This window comes from Oryzias latipes, chromosome 4 (assembly GCF_002234675.1).
Source record: "Oryzias latipes chromosome 4, ASM223467v1".
NCBI lineage: Eukaryota > Metazoa > Chordata > Actinopteri > Beloniformes > Adrianichthyidae > Oryzias > Oryzias latipes.
Window position 1 is genome coordinate 28,452,265 of NC_019862.2, and position 23,520 is coordinate 28,475,784.

Consider the following 23,520-nt stretch of genomic DNA (forward strand, 5'->3'; position numbering starts at 1 on the left):
CAGTAGTCATGGCTCTCTCTGGAACCGTTAGGTATTTAAACTGCCAGTGTTAAGGAGAAACATAATAGATTCTGTCGACTGTCGGTCAAAATATTGGACTTACCCTGTTGTCTTATGACACAACGGTTTGTATTGGACTTGTCTGAGGCCAGATTATGAGCCCTGTTTGGTCAGTGGTTTTGGTTTGATGATATTGAACTTTTAGATACTGGCATGAAGGTGGAAAATGTCTATTAGAACTAGAGCTGGGCGATATGGCCAAAAAAATAAAATCTCCAATTTTTTCATTCCAAATTCGATTTTTATCAACTTTTTCCCTCTGCTTTTACTTTCTTTAACAATATTTGTAAATGATGGAATATATGTAATAAAAACTGTTATTTAAACATCGCCTTTGGAAATTGGCTCTAACACAAAGTTCAACTACATACAAGCTGTTTGTAGAGCAATGCAGCAGCAGATGTTTAGTGAGCTACCGCTAGCTTGAGCATCTCATATAGAGAAATACTAGAATGCACTTGGCAGAACATTTTTGGATTTCGCTGCGTGTAGTTTGATGCTCTAAGTTTGAATTCACAACCCCAGAGACCAAAATCTTTTTTTTGACTCACCAGACAAGTTGGCTGTAAGATATAGAAATAGCGTTTTGCATCGTAGCATCAGTGTCTAAGGCTATGTTTGAATTCCTTATAGTGCACTATTATGTGCACTATATAGTACACTTAATAGTGCACTAATAGTGCACTATATAGTATATTTTAATGCTGTTCGAATTTACAACTCCAAAATCGAGTGCCCTAGATATTTCTCTGATGTACCGGATCTGTGAAAAACCAGTGTGGAACGATGCTCACTAGATTGGCGAATAAAGACCCCCATGCATTGCATTTGAGATAGGGCTGCACGATATGAAGAAAACTTGCAATATGCGATATTAGTAATTAATATTGCGATAACGATATAATTTGCGGTATATAAACAATTAGCAAAACAACCAAAAATATTATTCCCATTCCATTACAACAGCTTAAAAATTATACTACAAATGACCCTTGTTGACATAGGAGGCGAACATACAACATAATAGGGCGCCATCCGATTAGTTAACAACGTGAAGGGGTCCATCTGATTGGTCAAATGCAGAAAGGGGTTCTTTCAATCCATTAAACACTTCAAGCTGCCATAAGATTGTTTGGCCACATCTAGGGTTGTGCCGATGGACGATATCATCGTCCATCGTGATGGGTGACTGACATCCCGATGGAGAGACCACCATCGTGATGCCACGCCCCCGCCACGTTGCGCGTCGACACCATAAGCCGCGGTTAAATGTACAAAATATCTTGATGGGATCAATGGTCGGATTAGAATCCAACCGTGTAGATGGGCCCAGAAAAATGTTTTCAGAATATAAAAACGTTCACTAAGGTCACACTTTCGGTCGGAATAAATCATTCGCACATGCGCAGTAGGGTTTGAAAAACGGAAGGATATAAACTCCGCCGAGCGGCTTTTTTTCTTCAAACTTTATTGTATGTAACAATTCAATACAAAACATTGTTAAACAGCGCCGAGCGGCTATATACATTGACATGTCAGCTCGGTAAAATACGAGATGATCTTCTAAACGTGCTTTTAATAATGTTACGGTTATTATGAAACACCTGTTCGCTCATCATTTGAATTTTAATCCGTGTGGTCAGTGCTTTTTCTGAACGAAGCCAGGATTAGCAGTATGCTAACACGGGCTAACAACATTAGCTTTGGGTGGCGCTGCTTGCTGGCTGCACGTAAACATGTAAGAATAACATCAGCCTTTATTTAGTCGGGACACGACTGGAAACACAAATCCGCGTGATTGTTTGAATGTTTTCTAAGGACTGAGCGACATTTCTGCTTTGAAGCTCAAACCGCTGTGTGTGCTGACGATCCGAGCTGTGCTCAGACACACACTTTTAGACCCGGTTCTGAGTTCGGTTGCTTGTACCCCTAGAGCTGCGGGACGGATCGCAGTCTTAAATCTCCCGCACATAGCGGCTCATGTACCATCAAAGACAAAGCTGTAAGTCCGCACTCCCCCGGAAGTGCGGGAGCGGACTACTTCTTTTCTATTTTGTTTGTTACTTTTTTTGTTAAAGTCACTTCCCTCAGTTTATACTGGATCATCGCGGATTAGTCATTAGTTGGGAAATAAAATGAAAAAAGCAAAAAAACGAATAGCAGTTATATAAGAACGAAAAATGTAAAAATACCCCCCCCCCCACCCCCCGACGATGTCATCGTCCATCCCGATGGTTGACAGCAAACATCGTCAACGGCCAATTTAAGGGACATCGCCCAACCCTAGCCACATCTAAGGTAACCATTTATTGCAAATTTGCTGTCTTTTGCGATATGCATATTGCACAGCTTGATATTGCAATAACGATAAATTTGCGGTATATTGTGCAGGCCTATTTAGAGAGTTTGGTCCATATTGACATGATAGCAACAGGCAGTAGCTTCAGATTTGTTGGCTCCACATCCATGATGCCAATCCTCCGTTCCACCAAATTTATTTATTTATTTTATTTTACCAGGAAATTCCATTGAGACTACATCTCTTTTTCAAGGGAGACCTGGGCCAAAGGGCATCAAATCCCAAAGGTGATATATTGGGTTGTGATCTGGTGTCTGTGGAGGCCATTTGAGTCCAGTGAACTCATTGTCATGTTCAAGAAACCAGTCTGAGATGATTCCAACTTTAAGACTTGGTTCAATAATTATCTGGAAGTAGCCATTAGAAGATGGCTACTTTTACTCTGGCTACAGTGTGGTCATAAAGGGAGGAAGATGGTCAGCAACAATACTCAGGTAGGATGTGCCATTGGAACGAGGCTCAGTTAGTGGTAAGAGGCCCAAAGTGGGCCAAGAAAATATCCCCCACACATTACAACACCACCAGCAGCCTTAACCATTGAGACAAGGCAGGATGGATCCATGCTCATAGGATTTTGATGGCAAATTCTGACCCTACCATCCCAATGTGGCTGTAGAAATGGAGAATCATCAGACCAGGCAACGTTTTTTATAATTTTCTATTGTCCAGTTTTGGTGATCCTTTGTGAATTTGAATCAAATCAAATCAAATCAAATCAAATCAAAGTTACTTTATTTTTCTGGTGGGAACCTATATTCCCGGTGGGAACAGACAGACAATCATAAGTAGCATAAAGAGATTCTCAGACCTTCTGAAGCAACAAAATTAAAAATGTATTAAACGAAATATTATACATTTTTAATTTGGTCAACCTTTAGCAGGTCTGAATTGTAGCCCCCGTTTCCTGTTCTTAGCTGACAGGAGTGGCACCTGGTGTGGTCTTCTGCTGCTGTACTCCATCTGCCTCAAGGCTGGACGTGTTGTGTGGTTACTGTTGTTTGTCTATCAGCTGGAACCAGTCTAGTCATTTTCCTCTGACATCAGCAAGACATTTCTGTCTACAGAACTGCCGCTCACTGGATATTTTCTCTTTTTTGGACCATTATAGTAGCTTCAGCTTTCAAAAAACATCCAAGTCCTGAGGTGTCCTTTCCATCAACATGGCATCCCTCAAATCCTGGTCAGTGACAATGGATCACAGTTCTATTCAGAAGAGTTCTACAAGTTTCTGGGGTCTAACGGTTTCAAACACATTCGCTCGGCATCTTATCATCCTGCCACTGACGGCTTGGCAGAGCGTTTTGACCAGACATTTAAACATGCATTAAAATCGCTGAGAGGGACGGTTTCTGTTCAGGTTGGACACCTTTCTGTTGACACACTCTCCATGCAACAACTAAGGAGGCTCCAGCAATGCTGAGCTATCAGCTAGGGGTGTGGCGATAACCGCATCGGCGCACTTTATTTTTATTTAAAGTTTTTAAGTTCTGCATATGGTGTGTGATTGGAACTATAATAAACACATCAAACACAATCATCTTTGCTGATAATTTACCTTTTCTGTGAGTCATGTGTTCAGACTTGTTCTACTTCTCTCCCTGCACCGCATCTCTCTCCTCTTGGGCTGCGCGTGGCTGTCACTTCCTCTTGCGCTACATGAGGCTCCCTCTACTCACACACACACACACACACACACGCGCGCGGTTTCAGAAACACATCCTCATTCTACAACAGAAGTTTCCGTCTCGAGAGGAAATATGACAAATTTTCTGCGTTCTAATTATTCATTTCCATTGTATTCTTTTCTATTACAAGCTGTGTGCGTTCTTGAGTGCGCGAGACAGCTACCTGCCGTAGGATTTTGTGTTGGGGGGGGGGTTTATTTCTGTTCTCCTTCACTCTGTAACACCAAACATGAATGAGCACTGTTAGATTTCGATGAATATCACTACATGTTTTGTTTGGGAACTATTTTGTGCAGCGCAAAGTTACGTGTCTGTATAAACAAAGGCGGAACCTCCTGCCCCGCATTCTTCATGGGTGTCAGGCTTCACGGCTACCGGAAAGATGACAAAGAGTCTGTAGTCTCGTTTATTACTGGGCAATATATAATATTCTGAGAAGATGTCTGTACCAGACAGCACAGGTGAAGCCTCATGTATAGCTCGAGAGCAGTCCACTGCAAAAGAATCAACACGCACCCACAACACACTTGTGCGCTTCTTACTCCTACACACAAGCTGACACACACACACACACCCACACACACACACACACACCCACACACACACACACACACAGTCATTCTACAAGACCTATATAGTTAGTTGATTAGTTAGATAGGTAGTAGTTAGTTGTTACTGTTATTTGTTAATAAAAAATACTGCGTTGTAATTGTATTCATTTGCGACGCGGCCACCGGGGGATTTTGTGTTTGACAGGGGGGGGCTGCTGTTAACCGCGACACCGCACCCCCTGCTGGTTCATCACCGCAGTGATCAAAAATCATACACAATCACAGCTCTACCCTCAGCTTTATTTCATTTAGTGAAATCTCTCAAAGTGGGGAGGTTACATTTTACCACTGTAATTGTACTGGTGACCACAAGGGGGCGCCTGGTTATCAGAAACTGTTCTGTAAGACCGAAAAGTAGAAGAAGAAAAAGATGAATGTTACAGGAGCCTGAATAGACGCACCAAGCTTTCGAGTCCGCCTGATGTCTGCCCTGTTGCAGCACCAGAGGCCAAAAACACAACTTCATTCACATTATGGTGTCCTAGAGTTCAGCCCACTGTTGTTTTTCTACATCCAAATAATCCAAAGGGAACATTATTAGAACATTCTACCACACTGTGTGGTACACACGTCTTTGAAAAATTCAAAGTGTTTCCACACATCGGACTGGAATGATAGACTGATCTTTTTTTTACTGTCATCACATGCGTGTTATATGCTGTGATGCACTTGGTCGTTTTTATGTTTTAGTAGAATAAACATACCATGCCTGTCACCACCGCCCCCTGTTAAATTTGCGCTGGACAATTGCCCGTATTACCTGTGCCTAAAGCTGCTACTACTGCTAACCCGCTATTTGAGAAGCACTGCTTTAATGTGATAGACTGGCGACCTGTCCAGGGTGTCCCCTGCCTTCGCCCGTAAGTGGCAGGGATAGGCTTTTTTTAATAGTGTGGCGACCTGGGGGTTAGCCCGGCCTTCAGCTCCTAAGACTCATGGGAAGTGGGGAATCTTGGGTGTAAAGTTCCTCACCATGAGTGAGGGGCCTGTGAGCACGTGTTCAAATAAATGGGCATTGAGGCCGGAAAGGAGTTCATGCAATCTGCTTCTCTGTTTACGTCTCCCTCTCTGAGACTGTTCGGAGTCGCGCAGTGTTTGGGGCACGGACAGTTCTCCATTGCAGCCAGTTAATTAGCAGCTCGGCTCTCGTTTCCCCGCTACAGTGATGTACCAGCTGGTTCGTTGCAATAGTAAAGGTCGATTCGATTTGATATGAATAATAACGTGCCTCAGATGGATCGATCTGTTTAGATCATAGTAATAGAAATCGGTTAATTGATTCAGTGCACCGCTATAAAGACAACTGGTATTTTAAATCCTGAGAATGGAATTGGGTGATTAGTCGAGCCTGCCTGACTTTACTCTGAATGGAAAAGCAGGCATGTTGAAAACATGTAAATGTTGCACAGACTTGCCCCGGCTGGGATTTTAACTAGTTTTTCACCACATAGCATGCCATTACAATCCTCAGCACAGGGAAAAACACAAGCGCAACTGTCACCCAGAGGGACCGTCAGTGAAGAGATGGTATCGCATCAGCATGAAAAGTCTGTTGACAGTTACACCCAAATTTTATACTGTTGGAGGGGATGCAACTCATTAGACTTCAGTGATACAGAAACCATCTGCACTGTTTCTGCGTAAATAGTTATTCCACACATAAGAGATCTTCATTCAGAGTAATCCAGGTCTACTTATCTCTGTGAAGAACAAGGTCAAAACAAGGTCATTGTGAGTGATCATCTTTATCCTACAAGACGTGTTTATGTCCTGACGGGAGCGGTCTCCTCCTGGATAACAGTGCTTCCATTCATAGGGCGACGGCTCGCTAAATGGTTTGATACGTCTCAAAAATATGAAGCAGATGCTCCAGTGGTCACAGTCCCCAGATCTCATCCCACTTAAACACCAGTGGAAGATTTTGGAGCAACTTCTAAGACAGCAGCCCCCAGCAGCAGCATCAGACTCCAAATGTGGAGTTGAAAAAAGTGCAGTTCTTTCCCTCTAGTTGGGCCACAGACTTGACGCTAAACTTGGCTGAAGCTGTTAAGGTGGCACGTGCTGCTGGCTATAACGTCTTCCTGGAAGGGGTTAATATTAAAATTGACCCTGAATTGTGAACCATCTTTTGCAAGCTTCGTATGTGACGGGCAGAAAGCCTGATCAGAAGGAGCATCCGATCTTTAGGGGTACGTGCTCGAGTGTGAGTGGAATTCCAGCTTAATACTTTGGCTTGATGTGGTGGTGTTGGAGAACAGCTTTATCCTGTTTTAACTCTTCCGCCTGATGGCTCTTCATTGTTTTTCTACAGCCCCTCCATGCATTGGCACCCTCAGTGTATAGGCTCCTCTGAATGAATGAGAAAGCTGCCTTTTTTTTTTTTTTTACATCGAGCTCAAGTCTGTTGAATTAAAAGCCAAAACAGAAAATCGGTCTCCCTGCTGCCAGCATTTAAAGCTGCTTTTACACTTTGTTTAATCTTTTTTTGTCTCAATGCAAAGATTACAATGTATAGATTTATTACAGGAGTGGGTGTGAGCTACATAGTCGAAAAACTTTCATGAGATCCTGTCAATTTTCGTTGTTTTTTTATTCCTCGTTAATCACTTCACATTGAGCTGTGGATTTTTCTGCATGGTGTAATCTCTTTCCTGCTGTTCCCAGATCAGAAAAACACTTCAAATAAAGTAATGTTGAGCATTATATAAGCGTTTAGGCTTTTCTGACTAATATACTTACCATCTGCCAGTCATTACTATTCTCCGAAATGTTATCTTGTGCCGTTATTTCATCTTAGAGCGATCCAGGTCCTCTCAATCTATTACTTACATAAAATATCATGTATATTTCCAATTTGAAAGTCACCTATTGCTGCACAGTGAAACTGTTAAAGGGCCTGTACCAAGCAAAACCAACTTTTTGAGCTTTTAAGTGTATTATAATGTTAATTCCTCAAGAAAACCAACCCAAAACTGGTAATTTGATCCATTCATGCATTTCTGCATGAATATATGCATGTTCTGGGCTTCCACGTTCAAAACTCGCCACGTTTGTGTCAATGACTTTGTCTATGTTTTCGGGCCATGTGAACAAACCGTGGGGCTATTAAACATCAGTTGAAAGTTAAACCACGATGAACTTTGACCAGTAAGGGACTTGGATTTGTTAGTGGCATATGGGTGATGTCCCTTTTAACTCCCTGAAGTGCCAGACGTTTGAAAATATTGATCGCAGAGGAGAAATGAATAATTGTGGTTTGTGTCCAACCGGAATTCTATGACACCAAAGCCGTGTCCGAATTTCTTCACTACTCACTTACCCCAGGTGGAGGAGTTTAAATATCTGGGGGTCTTGTTCACGAGTGAGGGAATACCGGAGCGTGAGATTGACAGGCGGATCGGAGCGGCGTCCGTAGTTATGCGGTGGCTGTATCGGTCAGTTGTGGTGAAGTGAGAGCTGAGCCGAAAAGGAAAGCTCTCAATTTACCGGTCGATCTTCGTTCCAATACTCACCTATGGTCATGACCGAAAGAACGAGGTCCCAAATTCAAGCGGCTGAAATGAGCTTCCTCCGTAGGGTGGCGGGGCGCTCCCTTAGAGATAGGGGGAGAAGCTCGGCCACCCGCGGGGAGCTCGGAGTAGAACCGCTTCTCCTCCACATCGAAAGGAGCCAGTTGAGGTGGCTCGGGCATCTAGTTCGGATGCCTCCTGGACGCCTCCCTGGAGAGGTATTTCGGGCATGTCCCACTGGGCGGAGGCCCCGGGGAAGACCCAGGACACGCTGGAGAGACTACGTCTCTCGGCTGGCCTGGGAACCCCTCGGGGTTCCCCCAGAGGAGCTGGAGGAAGTGGCTGGGGCGAGGGAAGTCTGGGCATCTCTGCTTAGACTGCTGCCCCCGCGACCCGGTCCCGGATAAGCGGAGGAAGATTGATGGATGGATGGATATTTAGTGCGCTTGCCATTTTGTAGTGCCCCTTGAAATTTCCCAGACGTCTCTGTGAAAAACCAGTGTGCATCGATGCTGACTAGATTGGCAAATATAGACCACAATGCATTGCATTTGAACATTTTTTGTAAACAAAATATATATATATTTTTTTTAATAAACCATGAATGTTTTTATCTACAGAAGACAGTAGATTCATAAATTATCATTGCACAACGCTCGTATCAATCAGATTTATACTTTGTGAAATTGATGACGTCATATTCGCCATTCATAAAAAACAAGAAAAAGTTGTGAGCATGGTGCCTGAAATCCAGGGTACTACATAGGGTGGGAATTCGGACATATGCCATTCTATCAAGAACAGAGCTGTGAAAGAAAAAGCCCAGAGCAAGATTTGCAAGATTTGAACCGCTTTGACATTTCTCAGCAAGGCTCTTCCAACTGTAGGTGGGAGATGTGCTAGCAAACAGTCGAAAAAGAAAAAGAAGAAGATGCCCTTCCCTGCTCGTCCAGTGTGAACACCATGGGGTTTTGCGTTCATGGTGAACCCATGTTTGGTGCATTCTTTAATGTGCGTCACGTACCTGGAGTGAATGTAACTTTAAGCCTTACTGAATGTGTTTCAACTACCACAGACTCACTTGTTTTTCCTGTTTTCACATTTGGAGAAGTTCAGGAATTGTTGAGACACAGATGAACACAACGGTGAATAACAGGCTTCAAATAGGTCCAATGCAAACCAGTGGGTCATGTGACCACACTGTCGGCCTCTTATATGCAGTGAGCGGTTGGCTGTAGACGGTGTTTGACTGGTTAACCAAAAAAATGAGTAACTCTGGATAAACCACAAACTTATTGTTAGCCAATTTCTAATATGAAACAGATACGAGGGAGGATGTTCTTCTGTAATTAAGGTCGCATCAGATTTTGACAAATGACTTTCCTTCTCAAGAACACGAAGATGTCCCTAAAGTAAAACATGAAGTGTTATTATAACTATAACACAGTTATGATGGAAAAATGTTCCTTTAGATTCATTCAGAGTCATCGGAGCGTGATGTATTATACTGGCACGGAAGAAATCCGACTTTGCTTGATGACAATTTGCCTCAAAAACATCTTAAAACTTCCATTATCATCATTTAGCTGAACAAGCCTGTGCAGCAGCAGCTGTGACAGGAGGAGCTGTGTTACAGTAGCATATGGTATCGTAGCTGGGGAGCTGTTCAAGTGCAATTATTGAAAGTAAACTCTGAAGCAGAAATTTTTTTTTCATCACTTTGTCTTTTCATGCGTAGACATACGTCAAATAGACGAGATTCAGCTTCAGCTTCAGCTGTCATCTTTGAAGTCCTTCAGGCCCTGACTTTCATTTGCCTTTGCCTTCCAGATCCACGAAATCTTTGAATGCCACGCATGCGACAAGAAATTTATCTCCACCAATCAGCTGAAGCGTCATATGATCACGCACTCGGGTGAGAAAAAGCTGCATCTTAAAAGCGCGCTTTGTTTATTGCGCCTGTTTACATTAGTGTCTTGTTGTCTGACTTGTTAGAGAAGCGGCCGTTTACCTGTGAGATCTGCAGTCGATCGTTCAAGCGCCTGGACCAGGTGACGGCTCATAAGATCATCCACAGCGAGGACAAGCCGTACAAGTGTAAGCTGTGTGGAAAAGAGTTTGCCCACCGAAATGTCTACAAGAATCACAAAAAGGTGCGTAAAAGTAGATTTGTAGGGAGGGGGTAACGGCCGGGGATGATTTTCTTTGCTAACAAAACCCACCAGTGTTTTCTTTTTCACTTCAAAGCTACTCATTAGTCAGGCTGTAATCAATCAGGGTGTCGTTGGTGGATGTTATCTGTGGGGTCTGTGGCCCCTTCCATCCCAACTGTGATACCCGTGTTTACCTTTGGGATTGAGGTGTCAGTCAGATTAATAAAAGGGGTTCAGAAAAAAACAGCCGCGTTTTGAACTTAAATCCCTTCTAGCTCCTCGTCTTTATCAAGTTAGCAAACACAAACGGCCACGGAGCCCCGTGCACAGTCACATCAACGCTCAGTGTGCTGCTGGAGGCGGCTCACTTGCAGCGTATAAACACTCTGATCCCACCTAATCTCTCTGCAGACACACTCTGAGGAAAGGCCTTTTCAGTGTGAGGAGTGCAAAGCGTTGTTCCGCACCCCCTTCTCTCTACAGCGCCACCTTCTCATCCACAACAGTAAGTGCAAATGCAAAGTTAAAGGAGACAGTTTAGTTTGTTGCTATGTTAGTCTTTCATGCAGGCAAAACCTGCCTATTTGTTTAAAAATGGCCTAAAATATCTGTTCTGCAGTGTTGTTATCTGGAGCTAAAAAAAAGTCACACACTGCAAGCATATTTTTTATTTTTCAAGAAAAGTTGTAAAAGTAGTGAGCACAAAATGTCAGAGGTTTAACTAAAGCTTGATCAGTGGGAAGGTGGACCATCCAGAGTCTTTGTTCAATCATTCTTTGTGTTTCTTTTGAGGTTGTTGATATTTTTCTCCTTTTGTGTTCCTTGTTTTTTGCTTTTATTTTTTATTTTTTATTTCAGTATTTTTTATTTTTAGCATCCTTCTTGATTTGTTTTGATGTCATGGAAAGAAAGACATTTTTTTCATCCTTTTAATTTTCTAAAATGTTTAAAAGTTGCACAAAATTGACGGTTAAAGAAGGGTTTGACAGACACCTCTGGCCTAAAACATGAAGTTTAGCAAAACTAAGGCCTTTTTTTGTAGTCTATGGGACAAAGGCCAATAGAGTTGGCAGTCAGGGCGCGAGTCGAGCCGTAGACAGGATCCACAGCCAGGTGTAGGAGCAGGAGCAGAGGCGAGCCAGAGACGGGGTACACGGTCAGGAACAGGAGCACGGATAAGCCAACTAGAATCTGGAAGCACTCCCGCTCCCCAGTTGGGGAAAGAGGGACAGTACATGAATCACACTGCACGAAACAGAGGCATGGAGAACTAAATAATGAATAATGATCAAGAATAGAGAAGAGAGGAAGGGTAGAAGTAGATGAGAAAAGAGGACAGAACCCCAGTGCACCATAGCTACCCCAGCTTCAACTTCTAGCAGCATACTAAAAACAATATAGTAAGCCTTTTAGAATTATAGATTTGGACAGCACTATATTAGTCCACTAAGTAGTGAGTAATAAAGGAATTCGGACATTTCCATTTTTGAGCAACCAATGAACCCTCTAAAAAGCATGTTTTAAACTGTGGGAGGATGCCGGTACAGGAAGAACAAGCAAATCTCACACAGATACTAATCCAGCCCTCTTGCTGTGAGGCGAGAGTGCTTGCTTGTTGTTCACCTTCCGGTTTTTCCCTTCAGGGGGAATCAGCTTTCACTCATTTGCACAGGTGGCTTGGCAGAGTTGTTGCAACCGATGCCCTTCCTGACACAACCCTTTATTTTCACGGCACAGACCCAGATAAGTCTTGCCTAGGCCAGTGGAGTCTTCGTCATTGCATGCTCTGAGAAGCAAACTCAAGTTTACTGCGTTATAGTCGTTCACTCATCCAACTCAGCTATCCAGCCAACTTGCAGCCCCTAAATCAAATAATCAATTCAATTGAACAATTAGTGACCAAAGTGACGTAAGGAAACATCCTCATCGAATGACCAGCATGACATGGGGCTGGGGTTTATGCCAGATTTAAAAAAACTGGAAAACAATATGTGTGAGACGGTTTCATTTTAAAACGAAATAATAAAATCTTGCACTGGATCCTGAGATAAACAGGAAGCTGTTTATCTCTCAGCTTCCTTTAAGAAATGAAACAAGCAGAACACTGCTCATGTATGGTAGCAGGGACTGGATTTCTGTTTAACACACCTCAAATTAAGAATTAGCCCTTTAAAATTCACTCATTTTTCCACACACACACACACACAAAAAACCCTGTAGTATGTATATGTAAAATGAGTGCAATGAGGATAAATGAGATAAAAGGTGAATTTAGACAAACATATTTTAGATGCCCTATCACTAGAAAACAGCGTTCGCCACAATACACCCGTTTTACCACCTTTCAGTGTGCTTCTATGAAGTTATCGTGACTATAATTGACTCTGTGTGTCGTTGTTTTGGAAGAGGAAGAGTGTTGTGTTTTCTTTTAGAAGTGAATTTTTGTAGCAGTCCAGATCAAAGAAGAAGTCCTCTTCTTCTTTTAAGTTTTAAAGGCACAGAAATATCACAATGGTTCACTTTGTTTTCCTGCTCTTTGATTTGTATTGAATCCAGATTTTTGAAAGTTTGAAGCTAAAGCAAAGAATGCTTCAAGAAATCCGGTCATCCTGATCACTGTTAACTTCAAAGAGAATTCGATTCTGCTTTTTTACTCTGGAATTTGTCGAGCTGTTTAGGTTTATGGGTGGTGGTGCTTTGGTTTCTCAGCAGGTCTGTTTCTCTCTGTTTCTCAGTGTGTAGCCAGGCTGTTGGTCAGTCTTTGGAAGGATGCAGGACTGGACCGAACCTGATCATACAGGAGATTGTAAAGCTCAGTCACAGGCAGCAGGAAAGGACTAGGACTCGGGTTATGGATCTGGTGCTAGAAAATGTGTGAGGTCTGGGATTAAGCGTTTGAATTTAGTGCACAGTAGAGATAATCTAATGAAAGTGTTTGTAAATGATCCTGCCCTGAAATCCATTTTGTCTCTGGGAGTCAAAGGTGGTGCACAGTTTGAGCTCTTAAAATTTGAAGCAGTTTTAGGTGACTTCCTAAAGAAGCTACTGTTGTGCACCTTATTAGGACAATGTAGTTCAGTGATTCTCAATTATTTTTTGCAAGGCCCCCACTCCCCCCCTCACACACACACACACTCTCGCTGCGGTGACAATATATATTAGGTTAGTATCTATAACAATTGTGTAAGTATACCTAAAATTGTATCTTTTAACATTAACAAAAAAAAAGCAATATAAATCCACTTTCAACAAATATTAACTTTATTTTGCCACACAAACCGTTCTAGTCTAAAACAGAAAAGTAGCTTAAAGTGCCTGAAATAAAAAAAAATTTGTCAGTCTTTATTTAAACTAGAAACATTTTTGACCAACTGAACCATTTGATGCTGAGAAAAAATAATTCAATCAAAAAAATAATATTAAATGTAAATTGAACTGAAACATTAACACAGCAGCGCCAAAATATTTAAGGTTTTAATCTGAAGAAATAGGTAAAAACATTGTGCTGATGTTCTTCTAAATGATGGATTGTTTTTTTTTTGTTTTTTTTTAACTTGTCCTGTCCAACAGCTAGGCAGGCAGATGAGAGCTGAGGGCCTCTTGTGTTGGACATCTTTTACTTTAACAAGAGGGGTTATTAATCTTCAGACAAACCAAAGGTATGTCTGAATAAACCCCTTTTGTAATTGAGGCCAAACTTTATTCATTTCAACCATGATTGAAAATCTTTGGTGTTGGACCGGACGGAAAAGGAAAGAAGGGAAGAAGAGAGAGGGATGTCAGAGGGGGGGGGTGATAGTGAGAGGGGGGGGTAAGACCATGAAGCAGCATAAAGCAGACAGGTTTACTGGTTGTTTATCATTACGGTACAGTTCAAATGTAGTACAAAAAGGGCGGGGCCTGTTCACACACACTCAAATATTATCAACACACCTGCTAACTGCAAAAAAAGTTCACATGTCAACATGTACACAAAACAGATAGTGTTCACGAACGCATACCTATGCCTTTAAACCAACTAGTGTGAAATCTTTCATTCATTCAATCATGCAAACTATTAGTGCAAAGGTGAGCTAACACCTGTGCTCAGGTGAGTGTTTATGTTCTTCTAAAATGGATGGTGGAATGTGAAAAGAAGGAGGAGGAGCGCCCAGCCACCCCCACACCCAGACCCCCGCCACAGCAGCAGCGGCAGCCGGAATTCCCCCAACGCCACACGGGAACAGGCAGGGAACAACCGCCCCCCGGGCGACCAAGACCGCCACCCAGGCCAGGACCAGCAGGACCGCCGCGAGGCCCCCAGAGCCAGAGAGCAGGGAGGCGCGGAGGGAAAGAGAGCGCCGCCCCAGCCCAGCCAGGAAAGCAGCCCCCCCGCCGCGCCGGAAGAGCCCAACGCAGGGCCCCACCGGAGAAGGACGCCCACAGCCCCAGACGAGCACCCCACCACCACCCAGGAGTTCCGGGCATCCCCCCGCCCCAACCCCAGGTATGAGCCAGGACCCCCCAAGGGAGACCCGCTCCGCACTCCAGGCAGCCACCCACCCGGCCCACGGTTGGTCCAGGGAGGAGCAAGGCAGGGGCCCGCCGTCCCCGCCCAGGAGGGGGGAACTCCGGGGAAACAAGGGTGGCCCACAAGGGGTGTTATAAATATGGCCCGACCAGGCTCGGCCATGTTGGAAGTTTGGCGGGGCCCAGCGCTCAGGGGCAAGGACCAGGACCCACCCCCCAGGGACACGAACACCCCCGGCTCAGGTGTAATATGAACCCCCCCACCGTGCGGAGAGAGCACCGCCGGGCCCAGGGAGCCGGCACCCAAGGGACACGGCCACCATCGCCAAGGGGCCCGCACCCCCCACCAGGGAAGGGGTAGGGGACAGATGGACCCAGGTTGTTTATTTATGATCTCATAAAGTGCAGCTGTTTTACTGCATTACCTGCTGTCTGAATGTCAAATACTGACACTACCTAAGCCACAGGCAGACAAAGAATACATTTATGGAAAATAAAGACACGTCATCAAAATTTCTACAATAATTAATAAAGATTGAAATTATTAGCATGAGCTTAGTCATCTGAAGGCACGTGATGATCCTGGTGTTGCGCAATCCAGGCAGCGCTCCGTGTTCCACCTGCAGTCTGAGCTCACTACCCCTCCCCTCTCCTTCTAACACACGTGTGACAGGAGACGAGAGCAGGGACGGCGGTTCACAGTTTCAGGCTGTTACAAACTCTGTCATATAACAGATAAAAGGAAACCAATAGTGGTGCAGATTTTTTCCAAGCACTGAGCCGCTGTGACCACCGACCCCCGTTAAATTTACGCTCCGGGCAAATCGCCCGTATTACCTGTGCCTAAAACTGCTACTACTGCGCCCCCCCCCCGGCATCGCGTCGGGCGCGCTCCACTATTTCAGAAACCCTGATGTAGTTGAATGATTGTTGATGAAATGTTGAGGAAATGTGCAATTAAAGAGCCTATATCACGCTTTTCTAAAGCCTTTCAGAGTAACCTATATCCTTCCATGAATATTATAATATATTACCCTGGGCACAGTACAGAACGGATCTTGAATGAAATATGAGTTATTTTCACAGTTCATTTTGCTACCCCGAAGTAAGACGACTGGACTTTGGAATTGTTGCTGCTGACGTTGCTGCATCTCATTGTTGTGGTATTATGGCACTTTCTTGAGAGAATTCTGTGAAGGTAACTTTTAGGATGAGGTCACAGCAGCGCGTGCCGCCTAACGAGACACAGAAAAGCATGTAAGAAGCGTTTCAGCCGTGTTAAAATAAACGTTCTAAGAAGTAAGGAGTCGGACTCTTTTTTTCCTGTTGATAACGCGAAAACCGTTGCTTCACATTTGTTGCTTCACATTTGTTGCTTCATTCCTGCTCTGTTTATGTCGGCTACAGTGGCTCAATTGCTGCGCTCTGAGGACGGTCTGTATTCAGACTGAGTGATCTCAGAGTGAACCGAAGCTCAGTCTGATTGGATATGAACCGAGACCACCTCCAAATATGGGTCTGAGAGCAGTTCCTAGTCCCGGACCAGGGTCCGCCTGGGTGTATTCAGACTAATAAAATGTGCTCCAAACGATCGAGGAAACAAACTCTGGTTCACTTTAAGCGAACCAAAAGTGTCCAGTCTGAATACACCCTACACCCAAACTCTCCTTCTGGTTCTAAGGATGAGCAACTGAGGGTTTAGAGTTGTTGGTTCTGAAAATAATAAATGAATATTTCTGCAAAAACATAAAAGCCTAGCAAATAGCTTTTCAACCACCCAAATGGGATTTGTTTGCTGCCTTTCTTTTGAAAAAAGTTAACATTGAAAACGCTCAGAAGGGAGGAAGAGTGTCGTTTTTGCTGTGATGATGCTCATCACGATTTGTTCGGATGCTCTAAGTGTTCCTTCCTGCCTGGTTGAGAAATCCTGGTGAGCGAGGTTCATGGATTTGCTTGAGGACAGAAAAATAAATAACTTTTTAAAGTTTTTTCCTGCAGTGCTGAAGAGTCAGCAGGATGTTTGTGGAGACGTGTTTAAGACTTAAATCTCACCGGACCCATGTGAGCTGCTTCAGTCTGTTTGTAAACTAATGTTATAAGATCCTCAAACACAAAAATGGCCTGCCAGCACAAGTGGATGCAGAATAAATCTACTTGAAAGCAGTGGAGTGAACGACGTGATTCTCCAGCCTTAAAACAAGCCAAAGACCTTCACCGCACATCATCTTCTTCATGATGTCCAGGGCAGGAAAAAACACATTTACTTTTTCAGCTTCTTTTTCTTCTTGCTTCTCTTTAGAACTTAATTTGCACCACTCGGAGTGTTTCACTTGGCGAAAAAAAAGGGAAAATTAGATTCAGAAGCAAAAAGAAAAGTGCTTACATGACATTAGAAACGTTTTGTCTAAAATTGGATTTTCATTTTTACTTCATGGGAAGAAAATATTGAGGCTTTTATCATGTAATCCTGTTCTGCTAAAACATATTGCTGTTTGATTGTGGGCTCACTTCACCCAGCTGTGTAGAATAGTTTTTATTAGAGAAACATTTTAGGGTTATGACGATTTCTATTTATTGGTTGAATGTTATAACCCATAGTTTTCCTGTGTCTCTGTGTTTCTTTATTATAAAATCTTCTGCCATTTTTCCTGCTTAACGCCTTCTACAATTTTTCAGCTATTTTAACCATTCAACCATTTAAATGTTCAGCTCTTTCAGCTTTGTCAATCAATCAATCAAACTTTATTTATAAAGCACTTTTCATATAAAAGTACAACACAAAGTGCTTTACATTAAAACAAACAAAAATATATATATATATATATATAAACAAGCATGAAATTAAAATAAACAAGCACAAAAATAAATACATAAAAATAAAAATAGGGCCCCCCTCCCCGTATCTAAACAACCCCCCAGTTCTTTCACACCTCCCACCCCCTTAATTGATGGGGAAAGACAATGAGAAATGGGATGAGCACAAAACAAGATGTTGGAAACGCAAATGATTGGAACCTCCCTCTCTGTGAACAGCTGCATAACAAGCCAAATGCAGCTTCACAGGCGGGGACCGCTCCACCACAGCTAAGAAGTGATGCAGTTTCCCATCTAGAGCTGCAGTGGCTGAAAAGCAAGCTGACCCAGAGGGAGAGGATCCAACAAGCTATGACTTTTGGTCCTTCAAGTCCTTAGACTTTTCAAGATATTCCAGGATTTTTGCCTCCATTGAAGTACATGGGGAATCCTTGGTGTCGAAGCTCGCTGGTTTGATACCCAGCGCTGGCATTTTCCACAAAAATAGTTTTTTTTGTTATTGTGCTGTTTTCACTTTATTTATGGTCAACTTTGATCATTTCTTTCTTTATTTATTTTTTGCCAATTATTACCCTTTAAGTTTCATTTCCATTCCATTTCATATAGCATTCAACCCTGCATTTTCTTCTGGAAATGCAGCTCCTTCAAGTTTCTATTCATTTTTTATGCCTCTGTTTGGGATTTCATGAGATTGACAATATTCTTTTTAGGGTTTTTATTTCTTTCAAGAGAAAGAAAGTCACTTTTTATGTAGAAGCTATTCTGAAGCAGGTCTGCCCCAGAAATTTTCACACAAGTCATTTAAAATCCTTCTTCTTGTATAAAATAAGGCGGTTTTATAATTTCAACCTTTGAGAAAAGTTTTGTAACAAAGACCTTTTTGTTGATGACAGATTTAATCTGTAAATCCATCATCAATCACTGCCCTTTTTTTGTCAAACCTGCACCACTTGATTCCCAAAAGTGGGAGAAGGTGAAGCAACTCAGTGCTGTAACCCACATGTGGTTCTTGCATGAGGCACTGCACATTTGTGTCAGCTGTGTTTTGACCTCCACTCGAGAGTTCGAGACTAACCCTGCGAGCGTGCAAACAGCTAAAACTGTGCGTGTTTGTGCAGGAGGATGCGCGTGGCACAAGCTCAGACTGCATCCCTGCTCCGTGTATTAATGGAATCTGTCTGGGAGGGTGTCACTGACATTAATTATCATCAGGCGAACGTCTCGGGCTGATTGAAAACACAGTGAACCTCAGCTTCCTCTGGTGTTCTGTCTTTTTGAGCTGACCATCATCAGGCTTGGCAGTCGCGAAGCGAGCATAAGCATGCAAGCACTCGCTCTGTGGAAATTGAATGATCTCCATATAATGGAAACATGGGCTCTACAACAATAGAGGCTGTTGTATGGAGGCAGAGTGCAGAGGCGTGAAGGAAGCATCAGGCGTCGGTTTGTGAACAGCTGAGGTTGTGGCCCAGTAAAACTGTCTGCGGGCCGTCTGACAGGTGGAATAAAATGGGCCATGCTTTTTACATTTGGTTAAAAACATCAAAACAGAGCCAAGCCATTCTAAAGAGCATTGTGTTGGTCTGTATGCTGCAATGAAACACTCTGTTTTCAGCCCACACAATCACCTCTGTGAAATTGGGTGTTCTCTTGCTGTGCGTGATGACTGTGCTTCCAAGCACAAAGACACAAAAGAAGATGGCTCCCACAACTGAACAGCTCTTCTTTCCGCAGGTGAGAGGACATTCAAGTGTGACCAGTGCGACGCCACCTTCAAGAGAAAAGACACGCTCAATGTCCACATCCAGGTGGTGCACGACGGACACAAGAAGTACAAGTGCGACCTGTGCGAGAAGGCCTTTGTCACTCCGTCTGTCCTCAAGAGCCACAAGAAGGTGAATGAAAGACGGACCCAAGCGATTACACTTCTGCGGTTGCTTTGAAATTGAGTTCAAACAAATCTGTGGCTGAAAACGTCTTATGAAAGCCTGCAGAACAACAGCTTGATTTTCTGACCACTTTCAGGTAAAAGTTAGCTTGGGAGCGACTTCATTGTTAAACTTGAAAGCGTTTTCTTTTCAGCAGAGCAGGAAATGTCTGCTCCTTTTATTTATGTACCATTAATCTACAAGACATGCTATCATGCATTAAAAGTCTAAGATTTCTGAACCGGATCCCTTCAAAGGACTAGACTGCAGCAGTAGAGTGAATAAAGTACAAATAAAGAACTGAAAAGAAAGGAAAGGCAAGAGTCTAATGCTGCAAAAATGATACATTTGACTAAACATATTTATCCAGTATAAGTATATTCACTTATTACACTTGCTATAAGGTACAATGAGTTTAAAGGTAACATTTTACCAAATATAGATGAATGTTTTTGGTAAAAAAAAAAAATCTCGCATAAAAAGCACCAGGACACATGTAACAGGCAAATAAATCAAAAGGATAATGGATAATTTGCTCTTTTTAGGATTTTATATATAAACAACACATTTTGTGTCAGTGAAACCTGTAAAGTGTTTTAAATCAACTGTGCTTGTGTGTGCAAGCAGGTTGGAACAGTTTTAGGTGAGATGTGTGACAAAAGTGTGTCAGCAAGAATGAAAGGAAAGGGCTAGAAGACTGGTGAGAGCAACTATACAGGATATTAAGCTGGAGGTAGCAGAGATGAAGATGTAGAGGTTCTCTTTGAAAGTAATGATTATGGATAGAATCAGGAATGAATCCATCAGAGGAGCAGATCATGGTAGATGTTTTGGAGATAAATGCAGGGAAGCAGACTGAGATAGTTTGGACACGTTGAGAGCAGCAGTGATTATGTTGGTGAAAGAATGATGAGGTTGGGGAAACCAGGAAGGAGGCCTGATGTGGTGAAGGAGGACTTGAGGGTGGATGGTGTGAGTGAGGAAGATGCAGAAAAGGGAGTTAGATGGAGGTGGATGATCTGCGTTGAGGACCTCTAAAGAGAAGAAGTTACATTTTTCAGAAATTGCACAAAATTACTCACTTAGACAACGATTTTATCGTGAAAAAGATTTTGCAAAAAAGTAAAACCAGCTGACAAAACAAGCTACAAAATAGAAGAGGTCTAGAAAAAATGCTTATAATCAAAGGAAAGGAGATTTTGGGCCAAGTGAACCTCAGCTTCCTCCAGTGTTCTGTCTTTTGAGCGACGTGCTCAGCTAATCTACTATAACAAGCCAAACACTTGGAAACTGTGGCGCTGTGGGAACCAGTGGCATCTTTATGCATGAGGTGTACATTGTTTCTGTCACATGAACACCAAAGCAGGATTTACCCTCACCTGCCAACAACAGTTGCTGCAGATTTGTCGGCTGCACATCCATGATGCCAATCTCCCGTTCCACCACATCCCAAAGGTGATCTATTGGGTTGAGATCTGGTGACTGTGGTGACCATTTGAGCCCAGAGAACTCATTCTCATGTTCAAGAAACCAGTTTGAGATGATTCCAGCTTTATGACACGATGCCTTATCCAGCTGGAAGTAGCCATCAGAAGATGGTTCACTGTGGTCAGAAAGGGATGGACATGGAACCTTGCTCAATTAGTACTAAGGGGGCCCATGCTGTCATGTTGTTGATGCCATTTTCTGACCCTAGCATCGGAATCTGGCAGCAGAAATCCAGACTCATCGGACCAGACAACGTTTTCCAATTTTCTATTGTCCAGTTTTGGTGATCCTGTGTGAATTGTTGCCTCAGTTTCCTGTACTTAGCTGATGGTAGTGGCTCCCAGTGTGGTCTTCTGCTGCTGTACTGCATCTGCCTCAAGGCTAGACGTGTTGTGCGTTTAAGGCAAGGGCAAGGCAAGGCAAGGCAAGTTTATTTGTATAGCACAATTCGTACACAAAGTAATTCAAGGTGCTTCACAAAACAGAAAAATGCATTAAAATCACAATACATCATAGAAATAATGAAAAATTTACTTTAAAAGAAAAGAAAAAAAATTGAAAATTGATTTAAAAATAAAGGAAGGAAAGGAAAGAAAAGTGCAGATAGGACCTTTCAGTCATATACACGGCTAAACAGAAATGTTTTAAGCCTAGATTTGAACATGAACACAGAAGAGGCCTGTCTTACGACTTCAGGGAGGCTGTTCCAGATTTTAGCTGCAGAATATTGAAACGCTGATTCCCCTTGTTTAGTTCTGACTCTGGGCATCAACAGGAGGCCGGTCCCTGAGGTCCTCAGAGTACGAGATGGTTCATATGGCACCAACATGTCAGAGATGTACTTTGGTGCTTGGCCATGGAGAGACTTGTACACAAGCAGAGCTGCTTTGAAGTCTATTCTTTGAGGTACAGGGAGCCAGTGCAGAGACCTGAGCACAGGACTAATGTGATCATACTTCCTGGTTCTGGTCAGGACTCGAGCAGCAGCATTCTGGATGTACTGAAGCTGTTTTACGGCTCGTTTGGAGAGGCCGGTGAGCAGGCCGTTACAGTAGTCTAACCTACTGGAGACAAATGCATGAATAAGTATCTCCAGGTCTCGCTTTGACACTATGTTTTTGATTTTGGCAATGTTTTTCAGATGGTAAAATGCCGCTGATGTTACTGACTTGATATGGCTGTTAAAGTTCAGGTCAGAGTCCATGATTACCCCTAGATTTCTGACTTGATTTGAGGGTTTAAGAGACAGAGAATGAAGGTAGCTGCTGACACTTTCTCTTTGTTTCTGTGGGCCAAAAATAATAACTTCAGTCTTGTTTGAGTTTAGCTGGAGAAAGTTGTTCTGCATCCACGCACTGATCTGTTGGAGGCAGTGGCTGAGTGAATCCACCGGCCCATATTCACCTGTTGTCAGTGACACATAGATCTGAGTATCATCTGCATAGTTGTGATAAGATATGTTATTACTGCGTATTAACTGCCCTAGTGGCAGCATGTAGAGGTTGAACAGAAGGGGTCCCAGGATCGATCCCTGGGGCACACCACAAGTCAAGGCCATGTAGTCTGAGACACAACTCCCAATTTCAACAAAATATTTCCTGTCTTCCAGATAAGACTTGAGCCAACTTAGGGCAGATCCAGAGATGCCAACCCAGTCTTGGAGTCTGTGCAAAAGGATCCCATGATCAACAGTATCAAAGGCAGCACTCAGGTCTAGCAGGATTAAGACAGTGACTTTGCCATCATCAGTGTTCAGGCGGATGTCGTTGGTTACCTTGATAAGACCAGTTTCTGTGCTATGATGGGGTCTAAAACCTGACTGAAACACTTTAAATGAATTGTTTAATAAGAGAAAATCAGTGAGCTGTTGGTAGACAACTTTTTCAAGGACTTTTCCTAAAAATGGCAGATTAGAGATAGGTCTGTAATTGTTCAGTACAGTGGGATCAAGACCGCTTTTCTTCAGGAGAGGTTTAATGACTGCAGTTTTTAAGGCCTCTGGGAATATTCCAGATTGAAGAGACATGTTAACTATTTGAGTAATTGATGGCAAAACACTGTTCAGGACAGACTTTAGAAATCTAGTGGGCAACACATCAAGGCAGCATGTAGAAGAGCTCAGACGGGTGATGGTCTCTTGGACAGTTTGGTCAGTGACAGGTACAAAGTGAGTCAGTTTAGAGTGAGTAGGTGGCCGTTCGATAGTTATATGTGTTGTGGAGTTGATGGCTTTTTTAATGCCCTGAACCTTGTCATTAAAAAATACAGCAAACTCATTACATTTAGGTGTGCAAACCAGTTCTATTGGTAGCTGGGTTGGAGGGTTAGTTAATCTGTTTACTGTTGTGAACAGGACACGAGAGTTGCTGCTGCAACTTCCAATGATTTCAGAGAAGTACCTTTC

The 23,520-nt window shown here is 43.0% G+C and overlaps 1 protein-coding gene across 1 annotated transcript in view; it reads left to right on the top strand.

The window, feature by feature from the left end:
* The window catches only part of prdm5 (PR/SET domain 5), a 62,338-nt gene that overhangs the window by 8,966 nt on the left and 29,852 nt on the right, over positions 1-23,520 (top strand). The window contains exons 9-12 of the mRNA XM_004068394.4: positions 10,055-10,139; positions 10,220-10,377; positions 10,789-10,882; positions 19,435-19,595. Coding sequence (XP_004068442.1) covers positions 10,055-10,139; positions 10,220-10,377; positions 10,789-10,882; positions 19,435-19,595 — 498 coding nt within the window. The remainder of the gene's footprint in view (positions 1-10,054; positions 10,140-10,219; positions 10,378-10,788; positions 10,883-19,434; positions 19,596-23,520) is intronic.